Here is a 23304-nt window from a genome sequence, read left to right as displayed (position 1 = left end):
ACCTCAAACTAATTAAAAAAAAATTCAGCTTCTATGCCTCCAACTATATCTTCTTTATCAAAAAAAGAAAAAAAATCCAGGATGCCTTTCCAGTTTCCATGTCAACAATGGTAACAAAAGAGTTCGATACAGCAGGCTTTAGATACAGGAACAGAGGAAAGGGATGTAAGAAATAGAATCAAGCCTGTAAATACGCTAGATGACTAGAAGTCTATTAATATCACCACAATATATATAAGGATGAAATTCAGATCAATAGAATCAAGTAATTGTGTTTGTTTAATCAGCCTAGCAGCTCTGATTTCTAAATCATACATACCCTTTGAGTTTTAAGTTTTAAAATTGCTTTGACGTTTCTTTCCAAGGCAAGGTTGAGTTTTTCCTAAGCTCCACGCAAAAAATAGATAGGTAATTATAATTTATAATAAACACTCCTCAAACTTGATGAACATTAACCTGAATTAAAGTTAATGAGCTTTATTGGCTGAGGTTTGACAGCATATGTCTGTGATAATCTTTTTGCCTCTACTAACTGGCAACAAAAAGCTCTTCATAGGCAGAGAATATGTGCAGTTAACATATCGGTTATATTTGATAGACAATTCATATGAGTACAATAATTTATTGACATAGCTCACAAAGAAAGAGCATTATATACTATGTACATTTGTATTGTGGTTTGGTTGAGCATAAGACAAGATAGGGCACAACACAACCTTATTGTACTTGTGCTTCACCTTCGCAAACAAGAGGAGATAATTCAACTCCCAGAGCACACAAGTCCTTCTGTAGTGCCTCAGCACTCTTAAACTGCAACCCAACCATTCCTACACTAAGAGCTGCTTCAATGTTTATCATCCTGCAGTGGTAAAAATACAAACATGCTAAGGAATCCACATCACTGGTAAACAATGCTAGAGCTACATCAACAAAAACTAACCTATCATCAATAAAAATGCAGCTTGCTGGATCAACATTGAGTTGATCCGCAGCTTGCAGATAAAACTCCGGCGAAGGTTTGCGCTTTCCTGAATGGTGTAGTGTAATGATCAGTCCACAAAATAAAGGAAGCATTTTCATTAAGGAGCTATCATACAAGATTATAATGGCCTAGCAAACATAACAATGAACTAGTACCCTAGTGCCCCGTTGCTCGACTGATAATGCCCAAACCGAAGTACAGAATTAGTTTATGCATGAACGATCTGCATTCCATCTCTAGATTCAAATTTTAAGATCAATTCTATGGTTAGTTCAAACTATTCAGATAGATAGAAGACATAAAAAAACTCAGCCGGTGGGGGAAAGACATAAATTAGAATTTATTTATCTTGACTAGCAAGATGCCATAGAGAGGAACATCAACAAAGCTCCCAGTTCAGCTCTGTAGCGAGGAAAATCATAGGCTTGGAAGTCATGAAGCTACAGAATGATAGCCAATTTTCTACCATCAATCTGGCTATGTCAAACTTCCTTAAGTTTGAATAGATTTCTACCATCAGCTCTGTAGTCAGGAAGCTACAGATAATTACAGCAAATTGTCTTATATAATAACTGTTCCCACATACTACCTCCGTCCCAAAAAGAATGTCATTCTAGAATTGGACTAAGTCAAACTTCCTTAAGTTTGAATAGATTTATAGAAAGTCAAACTTTCTTAAGTTTGACCAGGTTTATAGAGAATATATTATCAACATTTATATCTCCAAATAGATTTATTATGAAAATATTGCATGATTCATCTAGTGATATTTCTTAAGCATCATAACTATTAGTACCTTTTTGTATATATTTAGTCAAACTTGAGATTCATCGACTCCTCCAAAAACGAGAATAACATTCTTTTTGGGACACAGGGAGTATTTTTTTTTCTCGAACAGCGCAGGAGAACTGCGCGTCAGTTTCATTAAGGTAGAGAAAAAATTACAAAGGTCCAAGTGACCCAACACACACACCCCACTCCCCAGAACTAGGTTACAGACTCGCCACACAAAACGGAAAAAAGGACGACCAAACTTCTCCAAGCATTAAGCTCCAGAAGGCATCAACCTGAAAACCAGCTCTTGGAGTTTGGAGGCCCCGGCCGAGCACCAGAGCCCACCCTCCGAGCTAATAGCCCTAAGGACTTCCTGAACACTTGGCCTCTTTTTATCAAAGACACAAGAATTGCGATGCTTCCAAATCTCCCAAGCCACCAAAATTATCAAGGAGTTGAGGCCTTTACGCAAATCCTTAGGGACAGCCGCAGTTGTTCTCTTCCACCACCCTGAGAAACGAATCACAGTAGGCTGTGGTGCCAACTGTAGCATTCCCAACTGATGCAAAACCAGGGCCCAAATTTGCCGGGCAAAAACACAAGCCCACTAGCAAATGGTTTATTGTTTCATCCTCTTGATCACATAATGGGCAAGCCTCAGGATGGGGCAGATTCCTCCTTGCAAGTCTATCGGCTGTCCAGACCCGGTTGTGAAATACCAACCAGATGAAGAACTTGCAGCGCGGAGGGGCCCAAGTTTTCCAGATCCTTCTCCAAGACCCAAACTTGATGGTTCCCTCAAAGAAGGCTGCATAAGCCGATTTACTGGTGTAGGAACCATCCTGAGTTAATTTCCATCTATATTGATCTGGAATCTCCGGATGCAAAATAAATCCATCCACAATGTCCCAAATACGAAGGTACTCAAGCATGACCACAACTGTACGTGCTCCTTTAATATCCTGAACCCAACTATTATGATGCAAGGCTTGCGCCACCGTCCTTCTCTTGGCTGTTCGATTTGGGACTGCCTTGAACAGGTTAGGAGCTATTTCAGCCATGGTATGCCCCCCCAGCCATACACAGGGAGTATATAACTAATATATATTGTTGGTTAGGCCATGCTTGTGTGCTCAAGGCAATACAACTGGGTTGTCTACATTAAAAAAAGGTCCAATGGCCAAAACTTAAGTGTCTGTATATACAAGGTGATAAAGGAAGGGCGGGCCTGGTGCAAGCGGTAGAGTCTTACCGCCTGTGACCAGAAGGTCCCGGGTTCGAGTCGCGGTCTCCTCGCATTGCACAGGCGAGGGTAAGGCTTACCACTGACACACTTCGCCAGACCCCGCACAGAACGGGAGCCTCTCTGCACTGGGTACGCCCCGTTTTTTTATATACAAGGTGATAAAGATCAGCCATGCACATTCTGTTAATAGAAGTAATCATCCATTCAGCTCTTGCTTATGATTATACTTGGTGCAAATCCAATATCCAGATTTAGTAGAAATGACCATTCCCCTTATTGGTAGAAAATGGCTGTTTTTGTATCATCTTCAAAGACAAGTGCTCCAATGAAATCACCCTCCCTCCTTTTAGATGTATATATTCTGTATGTACTTAGTCATTAGTGTAGGGTGCTATCTGCACTTTGTACAACTTCATATCCAGCACTTTGGGCATGGCAATAGATCTAAGTTGCATTTCTAACATGGTAACACAGGTCTAGGTTGGGATCGATCCTCACCTAGCCACTGCCTGTCACCGCCAGCCGGAGAGTCGATGGCGAGCTTCCACCAGCGAGCAACTCCACTTTTCACCCTCCGCTCCCCGCTCCCTTCGCTTAGGTGGCCATTGCCTCCGCAGCCCGTGTGAGCCTGCCCGTGGTCGTGGCCTCCATCAGCCACACGAGCTCCGCCCGCAGCTGCCACATCTGCTGGCTGTGCACACCAATGTTTTCTGATCGTCCGATTAATCGTCCTTATCGGTACTTAGCACTTGATTAGGCCCTCCGATTCGATCAGAAACCTGATCGTCCGATTAATCGTCGATTACTCGCGATTAATCGTCCGATTAGGTCTCTTTGCCGATCAGCACTAAATAGGCAGATGGCTGCTGAATGCTGATTGAATGGCAGCTAGTGTTATCTTAAAAACTCTAAATGTTGTTTGCAGTGTTTAATTATTTAGTTTGTAGTATGTACTCAGTACTCGTACTATATTAAGTAAGCTATGGACTATGCTAGTTTTCTTAATTCCTACTTTTCTGGATCTGGATTGAGTATGTGCTGCTGTAATGCTGTCAGTCTGTCACACTATTCTTTTGCATCTACTTACTCAAGTTATGTATTATTCCTGCAGAAAATCAGCAAACATATGGAGGCTGGGACAAGAATATGGAGTCAGATCTCATAGGTAAGTAACCAACTAACTAGAAATATGCTCGATGTCTACTATATAAATATATAGTATATGGTATATTATATATATACCATACATATATGATATATACTTATATAGTCCTGCTATATGCTGGACGATTATATGGACGATTAGACCGATCAGAGGTCGATTAATCGTCCTGATCGTCCTAATCGGTACCAGACCGATTAGGAACAATAAGCCGATCAGAAAACATTGGTGCACACCCTGCCCACGGCAGACACCTTCGCCGATTGTGCGAGGCCTGCCCGTGCTAGCCGCGCATCTCCCACCCGCACCCACCAGCCGCCTCCACCGATCGCACGCTGCACGCCTATGGCAGCCACCTCCACCCTCCTTCCAACAAGCGCCTGCATGGCCTGGTCTTGTGCAGCCGAGTTCAGAGAGAAAGAACAACAACAACAACAACAAAGCCTTTAAGTCCCAAACAAGTTGGGGTGGGCTAGAGTTGAAACCCAGCAAAAGCCATCAAGGTTCAGGCACGTGAATAGCCATTTTTCAAGTACTCCTATCTAAGGCTAAGTCTTTGTAAGAAAATGGCTTCTATGGTTGACCTTCCGGGCATGAAACCAAATTGGTTCAAAAAGACCCGCGTTATTGCTCTCAAACGATGCTCGATAACTCTCTCCTTTAGCTTCATAGTATGGCTCATCAACTTAATTCCCCGGTAATTAGTACAACTTTGAATATCCCCTTTATTCTTTTAGATCGGTACCAATATACTTCTCCTCCACTCGTCAGGCATCTTGTTCGATCGAAAAATATGGTTGAACAGCTTGGTTAGCCATACTATAGCTATGTCCCCGAGGCATCTCTACACCTCGATTGGGATACCATCCGGTCCCATCGCCTTACCTCCTTTCATCCTTTTCAACGCCTCTTTGACCTCAGATTCTTGGATTCTCCGCACAAAGCGCCTATTGGTGTCATCAAAAGAGTCATCCAACTGAAAGGCTGTGTCCGTATTCTCATCATTGAACAATTTGTGAAAATACTCTTGCCATCGATGTCGGATCTCATCCTCCTTCACCAAGAGATGTTCCCTTTCATCCTTAATGCACTTAACTTGGTTGAAGTCCCTTGTCTTTCTCTCACGAACCCTAGCCATCATATAAATGTCCTTCTCTTCTTCCTTCGTACTCAAATGTTGATAAAGATCCTCGTACAGTCTACCCTTTGCCACGCTTAAAGCTCACTTTGCAATCTTCTTTGCCACCATGTACTTCTCTATGTTGTCCACACTCCTGTCATGGTACAAGCGTCTATAACATTCTTTCTTCTCCTTAATAGCCCTTTAGACTTCCTCGTTCCACCACCAAGTATCTCTAGCCTCGCCTCCACTTCCTTTGGTTATTTCACACCCCCTGAGGCCACCTTCCGAATGTTGGTTGCCATCTTCTCCCATATGTTGTTTATGTCCTCTTCTTCCTTCCAAAAGCCCTCCCCTTTCAGTTTCCACCACTTTGTTCTTTCAATCTTTAGCTTGTTTATCCATACGGGCACGCACCTGAAAACGAAAGTCTGCCACCAAAAGCTTATATTGAGAAACAACACACTCCCCTGGTATCACCTTGCAACCCAAGCATGCTCGTTTGTCCTTTCTTCTTGCGAGGATAAAGTCAACCTGGCTAGAGTGTTGTCCGCTACTGAAGGTCACTAGATGAGATTCTCTCTTTCTAAAGAAAGTGTTGGCTATCATCAGGTCAAAAGCTACCGCGAAGTCCAGAACTTCCTCCCCCTCCTGATTCCTACTACTATACCCCAAAACCTCCATGAACTGCCTCGAAACCTATGCTTGTAGTACCTACATGCCCATTAAGATCTTCTCCTATAAAAAGCTTCTCACTACTAGGTACAGCTCTAATCAAGCCATCTAAATCTTCCCAGAACTGTCTCTTAACACTCTCGTCGAGGCCTACTTTGGGGGCATACGCACTAATTACGTTCAAGACCATATTACCAACGACAAGCTTAACTAAGATAATCCTATCTCCTTGCCTTCTCACTCCCACCACCATTCTTAAGGCTCTTATCAATCAAAACTCCTACTCCATTTCTATTCGCGACTGTCCCTGTATACCAAAGCTTGAAACCTATATTGTCCACCTCCTTCGTCTTCTGACCCTTCCATTTAGTCTCCATGGCTTCCCTTGGGAAATCCTGTGCCCCTCCTTTTCCTCGGTGGCTGGTTATTTTCAATGGCACCAATTGGGGTGTCACGCCGGTCGCCACCACGCAATGAAGAAGGCGTCATCTCCAGAATATGTATTCATGTTATAGTTTAAGTTGTAATGCGAGTTTATGACAGGCGGGCCCCGCTAGCCAAAGAAGGCTAGTAATAAGCGAACTCTTGTACGGTTGGGAACTATCCTAATTCAGACAATAGAACTCGACAGAAAAGGGCAAGCAGCCCTCTGCTGTTCTCTGATCCGCGATCTCACTGTTCCCTCACGTCGACGGCCATCACCGACGCCAAGGGGTGTAACAAATGGTATCATAGACGGCGTATCCTCGGTGTGGGTGACGAGCAACCACTCTACACCAGCGCTAGTTACCGGCGGCGGCGGATTTCGCGATTCGGCACAGCTTCTTCCTCTACTCCGGCTAGATCCTCGCTTTTCATGGCCAACCCTCTTGATTTCTTCCACTTTGACTTGGGATCGTCATCCCCGACGGCTAGTAGATCTCTGTTCACCATCCCTAGAGGTGGTGTTCGTGAGGTCCCATAGGTCCGTGCCGAGGTTGATCTAGTCGATGGCAAGACTCGTGAGTTGTTCCGCCCGGTGAGCTTTGCCTCTGCTCCGACGCTCCGCACACCAGCTTGAAGGACCGGATCCGGATCTGCAACGACTTGCGCAACTGCGAGACGACATGAACTGATACTCGGATTCGGCAGTGAGAACCCCGGTGAGCATCCATCTTCGTGCTCCCTATTTCCTGTCTAGCGCATAATCAGTGAAAGTGAGGGTTGCGGGGCGTGTTCCCGTGTAAAATTCCGTAACTTTCTTTAACTGATTGTGGCGCGGTGTTGTTGGCAAGGAAGTGTCCTTCTACTCGGGTTGCAGAGCTCTGTCTCTGTGTAAAATTCCTTGGTAGAGCCTCACTTCCACGTGAAGTCGGCGAATTTGGGGGTGTAGCAGAACATAAGGGAGGTGTATACCAAACCTGTTGCTTCACCCAATCTTCAGTCTTTCTGCATCACAAAGGCAATTGGCAACAACGGCTCCCCCTAAGCCTTCCGCGCAGACGACCTTCATACTTGACACAATGTCGAAGAGTGCTGATGAGAAGAACAGATGGGACCAGGTAATGGAAAATTTCGATCTTCTGTTTGCCCGTGTGAATGATATTGGTTCGATCCAGCAAGAGCTCAAAACTGAGTTGACAGCCAACAAGGAAGAGCAGAAACTCATCTCCAAACAGTCCGGGTAAATGGCCAAGCAGTTGCCAGTCTGACCTTACGGCAGATGGAAAATGAAGCCTTGTCTGAAAATTCTGATGCTGTTTCCATTCTCTATGAAGAAGAGCCATTTCAGAACATTTTTGCCAAAGGAAAACATGAGTTCAAACCTGTAACATCCAAACAGCCAAGAACAAACCATGACTCACACAAGGAGTCCCTCCCTCACCACACTCTGCCCAAAATGCAGTTTCCTACATTTGATGGCTCTAATCCAAGAATTTGGATTGACAGGTGCGACAATTACTTCAACATCTATTCTATTTCAGAGAACTTACAAGTCCCTGCAGCAGTGATGCATTTGGAGGGAAATGCAGCTAAATGGTGGCAAGCTTACAAGCAAAATCATACAGTGAGCACTTGGAAGAATTTCTGTCAGGTGGTGCAAGCCAAGTTTGGGGCTGATGATTTCAGGACAGCCATCAATGAACTACTCACCCTCAAACAAACAGGGCACTGCAGTTTGACATTACCATGCACAATAGTAACTATGATGAACTCTTTGCATCAAAGTATGTTGAAGGGCTCAAGGAGGAGATTAAGGCCACTGCGGAGCCTCATGTCCCTGTCACAGTGGATAGAGCAGCAGTAATTGCCAAAATTCAGCAAAGAACACTAGAAAGAGGCAGGAGCAAATATACTAAGCCTCAGACCACAACCAAGCAACACCAACCTAGAGTTAAGCAGCAGTCCACCCCTAACCTTCAAAGAATCAGACAGCTACGAGATTATAGGAAAGCCAACAACCTTTGTTACTTCTGTGGTGATAAGTATGAACCAGGTCATCAGGAGGTTTGCACAAAAAGGCAGAAATCTCAAGTGAATGCCTTAGCAGTAAACAATCTGGACAAGGAAGAAATCACTGAGGAAGATGTACTAGCTAAAGATTTTTGCCAGCTGTCACTTAATGCCCTCACAAGTGCAGATACTGAAAACTGTATCAAACTCAAGACTCTGGTTCATGACAAAGTGATGCTGGTGCTACTGGATTCATCAGCTCCCAATTTTTCAAGCTGGCCAACATACCCACTGTGCCCATATCCCCAAGACAAGTCGCCAATGGCCACACTCACAACAACAGCTCAAGTACAAAATTTTCAATGGTATATTCAGGGGCACACCCTACCAGTGACATGGTTGTGTTGGACATGAGCTCATATTGTTGCCCACACACACACAAATGGATCTCAGATTTGGGTAAGCCCAGAGGGCAGCTTGGCCATAGGCCACTTGGATTGAATCTTTAGTTGCAATACTTGGAATACGAGAACGTCCTAGCCACTGCTTATATAGCAAAGTGGTCTACCTATTCCACAGCATATTCTAACCACTAAAGTGGATGCTGGGCATATTCTTAATACAAGGCTTAGAAACCTGAAAATAGATGACAGGAAATAGTAAAGACAGAAAAGTAAGATACATAGCAACTAGGCTTAACTGTCAATCTCCCCCTAAGCCTAGTGCTGAGTGATCTGCTTCAGACCGATCCTTCTCCTCATCTCCTGGAACTTGGCCTTGCCCAGTGACTTGGTAAGGATGTCTGCCAGCTGATCAGTAGTGGCGATGTGGTTGGCCTTGATGCTCCCTTCCTCCAAGCAGTCCCTGATGAAGTGATATTTGATCCGGATGTGCTTGCTCCTGTCATGGAAGACTGGATTCTTGGCCAGAGCTAGAGCAGACTTGCTATCCACCTTCAACTCCACCACATCGACCTTTCTGCTGAGGAGCTCTCCGAGCAACCTTGACAGCCACAGAGCTTGTGTTGCTGCAGTGGTAGTGGCAATGTATTCTGCCTTGCAGCTTGACAGTGCCACCAGCTTGATGGATTGCCAGCTGACCAAGCAGTCACCAAGGAAAAACATGGTTCCACTAGTGCTCTTGCTCGTGTCGATGTCACCGGCAAGAACGCTGTCACAATAACTGATGAAGCGCGCCGTGTCAGGAGCCCTCTTGTAGTGCAGACCGTAGTCCAGGGTCCCGGCCACGTATCAGAGAACGCACTTCAAGGCTTGCAGGTGGTGCCGTTCCATGAACCGGCTCACGTACCTGACCGCGAACGCCAAGTCCGGCCGGGTGTGCACCAGGTACCGGAGGCTGCCGACAAGCCACCGGTAGTGCGTGGAGTCCAACTCCTCCACCGTGCTGTGACGGCTGAGCCTGAGCTTCTCCTCCATTGGTGTGTGAGCTGGGTTGCAGCCAACCATCTCACCGAGCTCGAGGATCCGCTTGGCGTAGTGAGCTTGACTGGGGGTGATGCCGCTGGCATCCTGGCGCACCTCGACGCCAAGGTAGAAGCAGAGAAGGCCGAGGTCGCTCATGTCGAACTTCTCCTTCATCTGCGCCTTGAACATTTTCACGTCTTCCTCCTCGGCGCCGGTGATGATGAGGTCATCGACGTAGACGCTGACGAGCAGGACAGTGCGCCCGCTGCCCCGCCAGTACACCGCCGCCTCGAGTGCGCTCTGTTGGAAGCCCATTGCCTTGAGCGTGGCGACCCACTGCACATTCCATGCGCGCAGTGCCTGCCGCAAGCCGTAGAGGGCCTTGCGCAGGCGGTACACCTTGTCTTCTTCCCCGGCGACGGCGAAGTAGTGGCTGGCGCACGTACACCTCCTCCTTGAGGTCGCCATTGAGGAATGCGGACTTCACGTCCATATGATGGAATCGCCATCCTTCCTGGGCAGCCAGCGCGAGGAAGACACGGACTCACTCCATGCGCGCCACCGGAGCGAACATGTCGTCGTGGTCGATGCCTTCCTGCTGATGGATAAGTCTGGCTGCTATGGTCTTTGTGGGGTTGTTGTGGTCTTTGTGGGGCTGTGCTGGTCACATGGTCTTTGTGGCTGCATGGTCTGTTTTTAGGACAGCATCTTAGGGGGCTGTGCTGGTCACGTGGTCTTTGTGGCTGCATGGTTTGTTTTTAGGACAGCATCTTAGACTAGAGGACAACATCTAGGACAGCATCTTAGACTAGCATCTAGAGGACAACATCTTAGCATCTAGGATAGCATCTTAGATTAGCATCTTGGCATATGCTTGGCTGGCTAGCAGCCTATAAATATATATCCCCAACCCCTCGGGTTGGCATGGCATTTGTGTGAGAAACAAAGAAAATTGCCCCAACTCCTAGTGTCATACTCTCTCGATGAGAGTAAGAATTCTACCACTACCAAGAGTGAGAATTCAGCGATTAACAACTGGTATCGGAGCCGTATTATCCTGTAGCCTGAGCATCTCCTGCTCACCTCCTCTCCCAGCCACACAACAGCCCCAGCTGCGAGCAGCAGCTCCGGCCGCTCCTTGCTCACTCCTCCCCCGCGCAGACGAGCACTCGTCTGAAGCAGCTCTCTCCCCACGCAGCAGCCCCCCAGTAGCGCGTCATGTCCGTAGGGCAGTCTCAACGCTCGGTCGCCTCGAGCATGCGGCGTCGGCAGGAGACCGAACTTGCCGCGGCAGAGGAACGCGAGCGAGCGGCGGCAAGAGACCGCTGCGGCGGCGGCAAGGGCGTCGAGGCTGGCAGCGGCGGAGCTGGCAGCAGCCAGAGCGAAGGCGAAAGCAGCAGCGGCGTCGAATGCAGCGCGTGCGACGGCAGCGGAGGTCGAGGCTCTGCACGGCAGCATTGGCAGCTCCATTTCCGCTGACGACACCGCCGACGCGGACCTCGAGCTGCTAGAGAGGGAGGCAGCGCGAGCGCGGGCGGCGCAGTGGGCAGCCGCGTGCACCCACAAGCGTGGCGGCAGCCCAGACAGGCGCGGACGCGCTGGCGGCGCTCCTGGAGGAGGCGCGCACGGCGGTGGTGCTCCAGGTCACTCATCTAGAAGGTGACCTTCATCTCTTCCTTGAATGCCGCCACCTCCGCATCCTTGGTGCCGGTGATCACCAAGTCGTCGACGTAGACACCCACCAGCAGGGCATTACCTCCATTGCCCCGTCGGTAGATGGCCGCCTCGTGTGGGCTTTGCTCGAAGCCCATCCCCTTTAGCGTGGAATCCAGCTTGGCATTCCACGCCCTCGGTGCCTGCCGCAAGCCATAGAGGGCCTTGCGCAGGCGGAGCACCTTGCCCTCCTTGCCGGGGATCGCAAATCCCGGCGGCTGGTGCACGTAGACCTCCTCCTTCAAGTCGCCGTTAAGGAACGCCGACTTGACGTCCATGTGATGAACACGCCAGCCCTCCTGGGTAGCTAGCGCAAGGAGGAGTCGCACGGACTCCATCCGTGCCACGGGAGCAAAGGTGTCGTCGAAGTCGACCCCCTCCTGCTGCACGAAACCTCGTGCCACCAAGCGAGCCTTGTGCTTGACGATGGCACCGGCTTCATCCCTCTTCAGCTTGTATACCCACTTAAGGGTGATCGCACGATGACCACGAGGAAGGTCAGCAAGCTCCCAGGTGCGGTTCTTCTCAACCGCATCCATCTCCAACTGCATCGCGGCGCGCCATGCCGCGTGTCTCTCGGCCTCTGCAAACGACCGAGGCTCGCCGTTATCACACGCAAGGTGCAACTGCACCTCCAGGTCGTGAGGCACCGGTCCCGGCACCGGCTGGTCGCCGAGAAGGTTCTCCATCGTACGGTACCGCAACGGCTCGCCGTCGTGGTACGCGTCGACGCACTCCTCGTCGTGAGAGCGGAGTAGCGAGCTCAACCGGGCCGTGCTCGACACGAGCTGGTGGTGGAGTAGACGTGCCCGGAGTGGTGCCTGTCGGTGCTGGAGTGCGTGGCGTTGCCGGCTGTGGTGGAGCCGGCAAAGAACTCATCGCAGTCGAGATCCTGGCTGGAGAGCGTGGTGCTGTCGGAGTAGCAGGCGCCGGGGTCGGTGGAGGCTCGAGGACTGGGGTAGACGCGCTCGCCGAAGAACTCGCCTACTCCCCCAGCTCCCTCGAAGTGGATGTACTCTACAGAGAAGTCGTCGTACGTCGGAGCCGAGCCGTCGTCCACCGCCTTGCCCCACACCCATCCTCGCCCTTCGTCGAACACAATGTCACGCGCCGTGCGCACACACTGTGTCTTCGGGTCGAGGATGCGGTAGGCCTTCGAGCCCTCCGCGTAGCCGATGAACACTCCCGGAGTGCTCCTGTCGTCGAGCTTGCTGATGTGGCCAAGCTCCTTGGCGAACGCGAGGCAGCCGAAGACCCGCAAGTGGGAGACCGCCAGCTTGCGCCCATGCCAAGCCTCGTACGACGTCCTGCCGTCGAGCGCCTTGGTAGGCGAGCGGTTGAGGATGTAGACGGCCGTCACCACCGCCTCTCCCCAGAAGACAGCCGGCATCCCCCTCTGCTTGAGGAGGGCCCGAGCCATCCCCACAACCGTCTGGTTGCGCCGCTCGACGACGCCGTTCTGCTGCGGGTTGTACGCCGCGGAGTAGTGGCGCTGAATGCCCTCGTCAGCGCAGTACGACGCGAATTCAACCGCCGTGAATTCGCCGCCGTTGTCGGTGCGCAGCACGCGCAGCTTGCGGCCGCACTCCGCCTCCGCAGCAGCCTACGCGCGCCTGATGGCGTCCGCAGCCTCTCCCTTGCTGCCAAGGACCATCACCCACATGTAGCAGGAGAGGTCATCGACGAGCAGTAGGAAGTAGCGTCGTCCTCCTGGTGTAGCCGGTGTCACCGGGCCACACAAGTCCCCGTGCACAAGCTCGAGCTTCTCCTTGGCTCGAAAGCTAGCCTGCTGTGGAAAGGGGAGTCGCCTCTGCTTCGTCAACACGCAGACGTCGCAGAGCTGCTCCACATGGTCGAGGCACGGCAGGCCTCGCACCATCTCCATGGCACTGAGCCGCTTCAGGGCCTCAAAGTGAAGGTGCCCGAAACGCTCGTGCCACTGCCACGCCTCGTTGTCCCGACGAGCAGCAAGACAGAGGGGTTGTGCCACCTGCACGTTAAGGACGTAGAGTCGATTTGCGCTTCTGGATACCTTGGCAAGAAGGCGACGACGACGATCCCAAATCCTCATGACTCCGTCCTCAACCACCACGCGCGAACCGTTCTCATCCAGCTATCCCAAGCTGATGATGGAGTTCTTCAACGCGGGGATGTAGTAGACTCCGGTGAGCAGCCTGTGCTCACCAGACACGGTGGTGAAGATGACGGAGCCGACGCCCTTGATCTCCACGCCGGAGGCATCCCCAAACTTGACGGAGCCTCGGACGCTAGAGTCAAGCTCGGTGAAGAACTCCCGTCGACCGGTCATGTGATGGGTGGCGCCGGTGTCGAGGCACCACTCGTCAGTCTTGTCATTGCCGGAGCTGTCGCCGAGGAGGGCGTGTGCTTTTGGCTCGTCGAGGTGGAGGAGAGCCGCTGCGGCCGGTGCCGCTGGAGGTAGCTCAATGCTTGCATGTGCCATGAACAGAGCCGGCTCCTCCTCCGCCTGTGCGACGTGGGCCTGGCCGCGTCGTGGCTGTCGGCAGTCCTTGGCCCAATGGCCGAGCTAGCCGCAGTTGCGGCAGGCGTCGTCCCGTGCCGGCTTGTGCCTGCCAGCGGCGCCGCCCTGGGCGCCTCCGCGGGCATCACCCTCGGCACGTCCTCGCGCCCCGGCCTGGGCGTCTCTGCGCGCCTTGCGTGGCTTGCCACGCTTGCGGCCGCCTGTCGCGGAAGAAGGCTCCCCCTTCTTCCGGTCACCTTGGCTGGCAAGCCACTGCTCCCGAGTGAGAAGGAGCTTCCCGCCAGTGGTGATGGGCCCCGAGAGAGACTGTGGCTCATCGCTGTCGACGACCTTGAGGCGACCTATCGCCTCCTCGATCGACATCGTGGAGAGATCCAGCAGGGACTCGATCGAGCGAGCCATCTGCTTGTACTTCTCGGGGACGCAGCGAAAGAGCTTTTCGACAGCTCTCTCCTCGCCGTAGGTGTCATCGCCGAACTACACCATCTTCTGCAACAGAGTGTTGAGACGGAGAGCGAAGTCATCAACGTCCTCACCTGGCTTGAAGGCCAGGTTCTCCCACTCCTTGCGAAGTGCCTACAGTGTGGACTTGCGGGCGCGGTCGCTGCCGATGCGTGCCGCAGCGATGGTAAGCGAAAACTGCATCTCGGGCGGGACTGCAGCGATGAGGGCATCCAGCGCCCGTCGATCTAGGTCGTAGTCGACGTCGCCGTATCGGACTGCCTCCCACATATGCCGCACCTGGAGCTTTACCCTCATCACCGCAGCCCACTCGACGTAGTTGGTCTTGGTGAGGGTAGGCCACCCACCGCCGGGACCGACGTCCCTGACAACAGCCTGGAGCCCGTGGTAACCACGGTACCGATCCGGGGAGAGAGAGCCACGCTACCTGTGAAGGCCGCGCTCTCCATCGACCCGTCGGTACCGATCCGGGGAGAGAGAGCCACGTTGCCTGCGAAGGCCGCGCTCTCCATCGACCCGTCCGCCACCATTGCCGTGCGCGCCTCCTCCAGGAGCGCCGCCGCCGTGCGCGCCTCCTCCAGGAGCGCCACCGGCGCGTCCGTGCCTGTCTGGGCTGCCGCCGCGCTCGTGGGCGTGCGCGGCTGCCCCAGGAGCGCCACCGCCGTGCGCGCCTCCTCCAGGAGCACCGCCAGCGCGTCTGCGCCTGTCTGGGCTGCCGCCACGCTCGTGGACGTGCGCGGCTGCCCACTGCGCCGCCCGTGCTCGCGCTGCCTCCCTCTCTAGCAGCTCGAGGTCCGCGTCGGCGGTGTCGTCAGCGAAAATGGAGCTGCCGATGCTGCCGTGCAGAGGCTCGACCTCCGCCGCCGCTGCACGCGCTGCATTCGCCGCCGCCGCTGCTTCCGCCTCCGCTCTGGCTGCTGCCAGCTCCGCCGCTGCTAGCCTCGACGCCCTTGCCGCCGCCGCAGCGGTCTCTGCCGCGCTCGCTCGCGTTCCTCTGCCGCGGCAAGTTCGGCCTCCTGCCGACGCCGCGTGCTCGAGGCGACCGAGCGCTGAGACTGCCCTGCGGACATGACGCGCTACCGGGGGCCTGCTGCGTGGGGAGAGGGCTGCTTCGCGCGGGGGAGGAGTGAACAGGAGCGGCCGGAGGAGCTGGTGCTGCCAACAGCTGGGGCTGTTGTGGGGCTGGGAGAGAAGATGAGCAAGAGATGCTCAGGCTACAGGATAATACGGCTCCGATACCAATTGTTAGTCGCTGAATTCTCACTCTTGGTAGTAGGAGAATTCTTACTCTCATCGAGAGAGGATGACACTAGGAGTTGGGGCAATTTTCTTGTCTATTTCTCACACAAGCTCACACAAATGCCATACCAACCTGAGGGGTTGGGGTTACATATTTATAGGCTGCTAGCCAGCCAAGCATATGCCAAGATGCTAGTCTAAGATGCTAGTCTAAGATGCTAATATGCTGTCCTAGCTAAGATGTTGTCCTCTAGTCTAAGATGCTGTCCTCTAAGATGTTGTCCTCTAGTCTAAGATGCTGTCCTAAAAACAGAAAAACAGCCATAAAGACCATGTGAGCAGCACAGCCCCACAAAGACCAGCCACACATGAGACTTATCCATCACCAAGTCGGTGACAAAGTTCTGCTTAAACTGCAACTCTATACACAGTCATCAGTTGCTAATAGGCCTTATCCTAAGCTGTCCTACAAGTACTATGGCCCTTATCAGATTCTGGAATGTGTGGTGCAAAGTCACCTACCGGCTGGACTTGCCACCGGGCAGCCAAATTCACCCAGTTTTTCATATCTCACAGTTAAAACCCTTTGTTGCAGACTACTCTCCAGTCTTTTCAGATCTTCCAGTCACCACCGACATAGAAGAAGCTGCTGCTGTTCCAGAGCGCATCCTCCAGCTTCAGTTGGTGAAGAAGGGCAATGGCGCGGTGCCTCAGGTGCTGATCAAGTGGACCACACTCCCTGAAGGCTCAGCCACCTGGGAAGACTACAACATCTTGAAGCAGCGCTTTCCTGATGCACCTGCTTGGGGTCAAGCAGCCTCTTCAGCAGGGGGAACTGTCACGCCGGTCGCCACCATGCAGTGAAGGCGGCGTCATATCCAGAATACGTATTCATGTTATAGTTTAAGTTGTAATGCAAGTCTATGACGGGCGGGCCCCGTTAGCCAGGGAAGGCTATGTAATAAGCGAACTCCTGTACGGTTGGGAACTATCCTAATTCAGACAATAGAACTCGGCCCTCTGCTGTTCTCCGATCCATGATCTCACTGTTCCCTCACGTCGACGGCCATCTAAGGATGGCAGCGGGGCGGGTTTGGACCCGAAACCCGCGGGTTTGAGACCCGACGGGGGCGGGGACGGGTCTGTTTCTCCCCCCGCGGGTCTCAGGTTCGGGGACCTGAACCATGTCGGGTGTGGGGGCGGGTTTTCAGATTTCCCCGCGGGTGCCCACGGGACCCCGAAAATTACTGGCACATATGTAGAATTTGGCCCACCAGGCCGCCTAGCGCCTTCCCCGACCCCCTCCCACCTAGCGGCCCAATCGGCACTCTGCAGTCGCCTATCGCCTGTTGGCAGCGCGCTACTTAACCCTAGCCGCAATTTGCAGTGACGCCATTTCCGAGTCCGCCCTTCGGTCCGAGTCCGGCAGTGACGCTGTCTCCAAGTCCGCTCTCCGCTCTTCGATCCGAGTCCGGCAGTGACGCCGAGCGCATACGAAGGGGAAGAGCGCATGCGAAGGGGAAGCCAATCAAATGCAATGGTGGGCGGAGACAAGCTAATCTCTTTCGCGTGTGTGTGTGTTTGACGCTAGCTGCCATTTGAGTCTAATAGTGCATCCGTGCAAATTTAGGCTACCATGTGAGTCCACTCGTCCAAATCCATCTCAATCATGGCTGCAATTGTTTCTTTTTTCTTGTTGTTCGTAGGAATCATTGAAGATGGGAAGGTTGCCACATCATATCTATCTCGTTCATGATTCTTTTTGTCCCCATTATTATTTCTTTTAATTGCTTGGAGGCTCTGAATCTGGTCCGGTGTGGAGGACTGCCGATTCCAAGGCAGGGGCGTGGCCTAAGTCGCAAGGAGGAAGGCGCTTGCGGGTTCCCGTCAGGTTTCAGGTGCCCGCCAGGTTTGGGGCTGGGGCTAATTTTTCACCCGTAAGTCATTTCGGGTTCGGGGCGGGTTTTAGACTCAGGTTTCGGGTGCGGGTCCGCGAATGCTCCACCTGGCCCCGACCCGCCCCGTTGCCATCCTTACGGCCATCACCGGCGGCCAAGGGTGTAACATGGGGGAGTTTGTTCTTCACATGGAGGTCCATATGGGTGGGCAGCAGTTGTGGGGCTATCTCATGGGTGACCGGAAAATTCCGCTATGTCCAACTCTCCCCTCCCCCCCCCCCTGCCAACACCCCTGGCGTGAGCGCCTCACCCACCACCACCACCCTCGTATCCCCTCGAACATGACGATGCCATCAAGACTGCCCTGTTCGAGGCGTTTGAGGTTGAGATGGAAGCCTATCAGTCTGATCTTGTTGTCTATGAGACTTGGCTGCGTGAGGAGGCCTATGCTAAGTCCACTTGTACTCTGATGCCACTTGGGCTTGTGAGTCCACTTGTACTCTAATGCCACTTGGGCTTGTGATTACTCTGATCGTCGCTCTCTCTTGGCTTATTACATCTTTCTTGGCTCCTTGATTGTGTGGAAGACGAAAAGGCAGACTGCAGTTTCTCCATTCAAGTGTTGAGGCTGAGTTGCAAGCTATGGCAACTGTGTGTGTCGAGGTGACTTGGCTATGATGGCTGCTTGACGATTTTGATGTACTGATTACTGGACGAATTCCTCTCTCCTGTGACTCTCCTCTCATAGTGCAATCAGTATTGCCAGGGATCCTATGCAGCATGAACCACCAAACACATTGGAGTCGATCTTCGTATGTGAGATAGCAAGTGCATGATCTAGTTGTGACTCCAACATGTGGCTTCTGAGGTTCAGTTAGCAGATGTTTTTCACAAAGGCACATACTAACACGTAATATAGCTATTTGCTCTCGAAACTCAATGTTGTTGATCCACCATGAGTTTGCGGGGGGGGGGGGGGGGGGGGGGGGGGGGGGGGGGGGGGGATGTATATAGTATATACTGCGTATGTATTTAGTCACTTGTGTAGGGTCCTATCTGCAGTTTGCACAACTTCATATCCAGCCCTTTGGCCATGCCAATACATCTGAGTTGCATTTCTAACAACTCCCACCCTCTCTTTTTTGTGCATAGTTTTGGGCAGTTTTTCTGTACAATTTAAAATATAAAATTAGATCACTAGGGGTTTCCCCTCCTGTGTTGTAAAAAAAAGGTTGATTATTTAACTAAAATAATTTCAGAATACAGTACGAACACACATTGTTGTTTGCTTGCTGAGAATTATTTTCCCATCCTTGTTTTCTTTTGCAGAAAGAAAGTAGTGCTTTAGATTCTCCATCATAAGTAGGGATGAAAACAGATCGGATACGGACGGATATCACCGATATTACATTTGTTTTCATATTTCTGTCCAGATTCGGATTCGAATACGGATAGTGTCAACTATGTCGGATAGGATACGATTGGATATCGACATCATAAATATGCGATTTGAGTATTCGGATACGGATACGGTATCGGATGTTGGATATCCGGACTCGGATACGGACAGATCTCAACCCCTCTAAACGGATTCGGTTTCGAATACGGTCGGAAAATATCCGTACCGTTTTCATCCCTAATCATAAGGGATCAAGATTAAGTGAGTTTAGCCCTACATTAGATTCTAGAGAAACAAACACCTCTAATAGTAAAATGATGATAATTAGGATTCCTTTATGTGGATGTGGACAAAGATGGTTTGTCTAGATAATAAGATAAATTTTGTGACATTTGGTTATGGAATTTATTTTATTGAATATATTAATCTGTAGCATGACTTGGATATTATGCCTATATGAGGCTATGTATGGAACAAATCTGAGTAGTTACACTTTCATTACAAAGGCGGCAGGGTAAAAAAATTACCTTACAGATTTTAGGACTTGCTTTGAAATGTTAAAACTGAAACTGTTGAACTAGACAATTAATTGGTCCCTACAACTATGGAAACAGCATGCAGAAGTTACTGATTATTTGAAAATGCATCTCAGGAAACATTTTTGTACTTTATATAGGAGAACCAAGATACAGAGCATTACCAGTTTTACAAGAACAAAATGTCCAAGACAAATACTTTGAGAGCTTTAGCTTATCCTCAATTAATTGGTACCTACAAAACATACTCAGGATCATGCAGGATGAACAAACATTCCAACAGGAGCTAACACTCACCATACTGGATAATTTGTAAAAGCATGCATTTCATAATTATTTTTCTTCAAACAGCAAAGAATATCTTCGACGCCATCAATGTATTCATATGCTCTCACCATGCACTCTTTTAGACCTGCAAGGCATTAAAATGGATTACAACAACCAACTTCTTTTAGGTCAGTAAAATAAGAACAAAAAACATGTTTTTAGGAAAAATCTAGTTCAATTTTTATCAGAAGCAGTCTACTGGAAGGGGACACCACAGTGCCATTTCTACTCTGACCTTCTCACCTTCCAAATCAAATGATCTGCCATCATTGAAGAACTTTTTGGCCAGCTCATTCTGAAAGCAACAAATACAATGACAAAAACATGATCTCCCTGTTTTATGGTGTCCGAAAATTTGTATGTAGCACACTTTTTGCATATCTTTTGGTCACGATTTGAGGTACACAGAGAGCACAGAAGGTTAAAATGTTGAAAACAAAAGATATTCTGTTGTTTCCATTATCTTTTTTAAATTATTGTGACACTGCAGGTGTAAAGAAAACAGATAAGCAGTTTCACTGTTACAATGTAAAAATGATATTTTCACTCTAACTGAAATAAATAGAGTATAAAAGTTCTTGAGAAAAAACATACTAATATTTGGCATCTGAATGCTACAGCTCAAATCATCAGTTCAGCCAATAATCCTAAATCCACATCACATACCACAACCCTCTATCAAAATTGTCGATGCAAAAAGCATTTTAATTTTTTTCTCCTTTCCTAATGTACATAGTTTATTTATCATTAGTGAAGTAGTTTGGATCTGTAAACTTTACCTTTCTTTACGTAAACTCTGCGAAAGGGCCTCTAGCTGAGTTGGTTAGATGGCTTGAGTAGCACTCCTCAGGTCCTAAGTTTGACTCCCCGTGGAAGCAAATTTCGGGTTAGAAAAATCCCCTCGTCTGTCCCATGCCAAAGCACAGGTCTAAGGCCCAGCCCCGGTGGTCGTTCTCACATGGGCTACGGTGCCGCTATGTATGGGTGGGGCAAGGGTTCGGAGGTTTTCTTGACCTACGTGAGAAGGTCTTCTTCTTAATGCAATGCCCAGGGGCGGGGCTGTCTTACCCATCGCAGGTTGAGTTTTTTTTCTTTACTATGATCTGAATTATTCTTTACAATGTTCTAAATAATGGATCTCTGGATGTAGGAAGCAAGAACAGTGAGTATGAAAACATAAGGCATTTCAGGCAGGATTAGTCCAGCATGTATTCCTATGAACAAAGAAAAAAATGACTTGCATGACCGAGTTAAAACCAGATAATGCAAGATCAAATGAACATCAAGCATACACCACTAGCACACATACCACACATACAAATACTGCACATCATATATCTGAGGAATAAGTCAAGCATCCAGAACTTACCTCATCGATCAGTCCTTTCTCAAATTCTGACCAAGCCGTTGGATGCTTGCTTTCTAGTAGTTCCTTCATGGACATTCTGCAAAAAAACAGAGATAGACAGCTGAGAATGTAATGCAATAATCACAAACATCAGCACAGATGCACTGGACAAGTGTCTGAACTACAGTTTACTGGCGTAACAAAGCAAAAGGACGGGTACAGAACAAAAGGTAACAAAATGGTTGGTAACACCTAATCACATTTCAGCCATGCTATTTCATCAATAAATTTACAGAATATCATACGGATCAACCAGTTCATGTTAGATTTTGTAACATTACACCGAACCAATCCTTTCAGCTAGCACTAACACAGTTCGCAAATTCTCCACCAACAAATCGTTCACGAATACAATCCACCACAACACCACAGACAAAAACACTACCTATAACACCTTACAATATACTACTCTGTTATAGAACTTAACATGCATTCCGTCGAACACCTGAGCGGCACACCATAACCCACCCCACCCGACAGACACAGCCCAAACTAAGTAAACTAGGAGAGCCGGGGGCATGTACGGAACTGAAAGAAGGCGGGGATGTGGTGGTAGAACGGGTCCCGGACGAGGGTGTCCATGACGTCAAACAGCAGCACGGGCAGCTTCCTCGGCGCGGCTGCCGCCTCTGACCCGGCGGCCACGGAAGCGGCGGTGGAGGACGACAACATGGAGGGCGCAGGCGGCCGCTGCGAGGAGCAGGCGGACTTAGCGAGGAAGGCGAGGGAGGGCGCGCGAGGGAGCAGCGAGACCATGGATGAAGGCTATCCGATCCGACTGCGCTGCAAAGGACCTGTGCTCGCGTGAAAATTGAGAAAATTCGAAGTTCGTCGTCTTGGTCCGAACAAGTGAATAGCCTCCGATTCCGCTCAACACCACTATAAAACAAAATGTTCTTTTCATTTTATTTCGTTTAAACCATCTCTGTTTCGTTTAAACCATCTCCGTTATAAAAAATTAGACTTGCTTTGACATTTTTGTCCTTAGACTCGATCGATATTGGCAAATAAGTGAATAACCTCCAATTCGCCTCAACACCACTATAAAACAAATTTTCTTTTCATTTTATTCCCACGATTAGTCACTTCATCGTCAGATTGTATCTTTCGGGGAACGCCCATCCCATCTTCCGCTAAGCTATTGACTTCACCCAAGCTTAACATGGGCCATCACCAAGTCAATAGCACCTGTAAAAACTAAACGGCAGTACCGTGAGTGTGATTGTACTCATAGTATTTATTTCAACATAAATTTTTGGTGGATACAAAGAAAGATTAATAGGCATTTGTAAAGTTTGCAAAAGACACGGCGTGAGTTAAAAATAAGGCGTGTTATGCTTTACTACTTATTCATTTAAGCTCATATATTAAATAGATAATTAATCGTATGAACAACTTAAATAGAGTTAAACCTTGCTCTTACTATACCGAATTTAGAAGAGAGAACAACTAAAACGATCGAGTCACATGGATTGGATGGCCCACACTTCTTCAAACCGACGTGCCATGGTGAAAAGATCAACACATACACACTCTACACCGACTAGGGACCCACCCCACTAAAGGGGATGGGCCCACATGATAGAGAGGGGGTCGCCCAACCCTCTATTGTCAACCCTCCTCCACCTTGGTGCATGCACTCATGTAAACAAACACAAGTGTGGAGCATCTCAACCCTTCATTTCAAGGCAGTTGATCAAGTGGCTATGGTGTGAAGCACATGGATCCATGGGTCCATCTCCATCCATATATAAATAGAGCCTAAAAACCCCCTCTTCATTCATGCCTTCAAGCTCCAAGTGAAGAGTAGCATAGATCCATTCTATCTTAGTAGTGTGGGAGTTAGAGTTGAGTAATGAACTTTGCTTGGGTTTCTGAATCTGGCCTTCTAGAGAGTCTGGTATAGCTCTTGTAATTTTCCTTTTTAGTAAAAGACTTTTAATTTATTCAATATACTTATATTCTTTCTCTACTTTACATAGCATTTACTTTGTGCAACTTTATAC

The 23304-nt window shown here is 49.6% G+C and overlaps 1 protein-coding gene across 1 annotated transcript; it reads right to left on the bottom strand.

Annotated features, from left to right (window-relative positions):
• Positions 1-555: 555 nt before the first annotated feature.
• LOC136486715 (flavin mononucleotide hydrolase 1, chloroplatic-like) lies at positions 556-22158 on the bottom strand. Its single transcript, XM_066483678.1, has 7 exons — positions 21828-22158; positions 21260-21335; positions 20134-20185; positions 19861-19975; positions 19728-19798; positions 941-1028; positions 556-859 (listed from the first exon to the last, which is right to left on the bottom strand). The coding sequence occupies exons 1-7, from the start codon at positions 22052-22054 to the stop codon at positions 718-720; spliced, it is 771 nt and encodes a 256-aa protein (XP_066339775.1). The 5' UTR covers positions 22055-22158; the 3' UTR covers positions 556-717.
• Positions 22159-23304: the final 1146 nt, after the last annotated feature.

This window comes from Miscanthus floridulus, chromosome 10 (assembly GCF_019320115.1).
Source record: "Miscanthus floridulus cultivar M001 chromosome 10, ASM1932011v1, whole genome shotgun sequence".
NCBI lineage: Eukaryota > Viridiplantae > Streptophyta > Magnoliopsida > Poales > Poaceae > Miscanthus > Miscanthus floridulus.
This window is presented reverse-complemented; position numbering and strand designations above follow the sequence as displayed.

Bases quoted from the DNA above. Each gene is read 5' to 3' on its own strand.
- LOC136486715 (XM_066483678.1), bottom strand. From the start codon at position 22,054: ATGGTCTCGCTGCTCCCTCGCGCGCCCTCCCTCGCCTTCCTCGCTAAG. The intron at 19,976-20,133 runs GTGAGAAGGTCA...AATGCCTTGCAG, and splicing joins CAGATCATTTGATTTGGAAG to GTCTAAAAGAGTGCATGGTG. The intron at 860-940 runs GTTAGTTTTTGT...TTACCACTGCAG, and splicing joins TGCATTTTTATTGATGATAG to GATGATAAACATTGAAGCAG.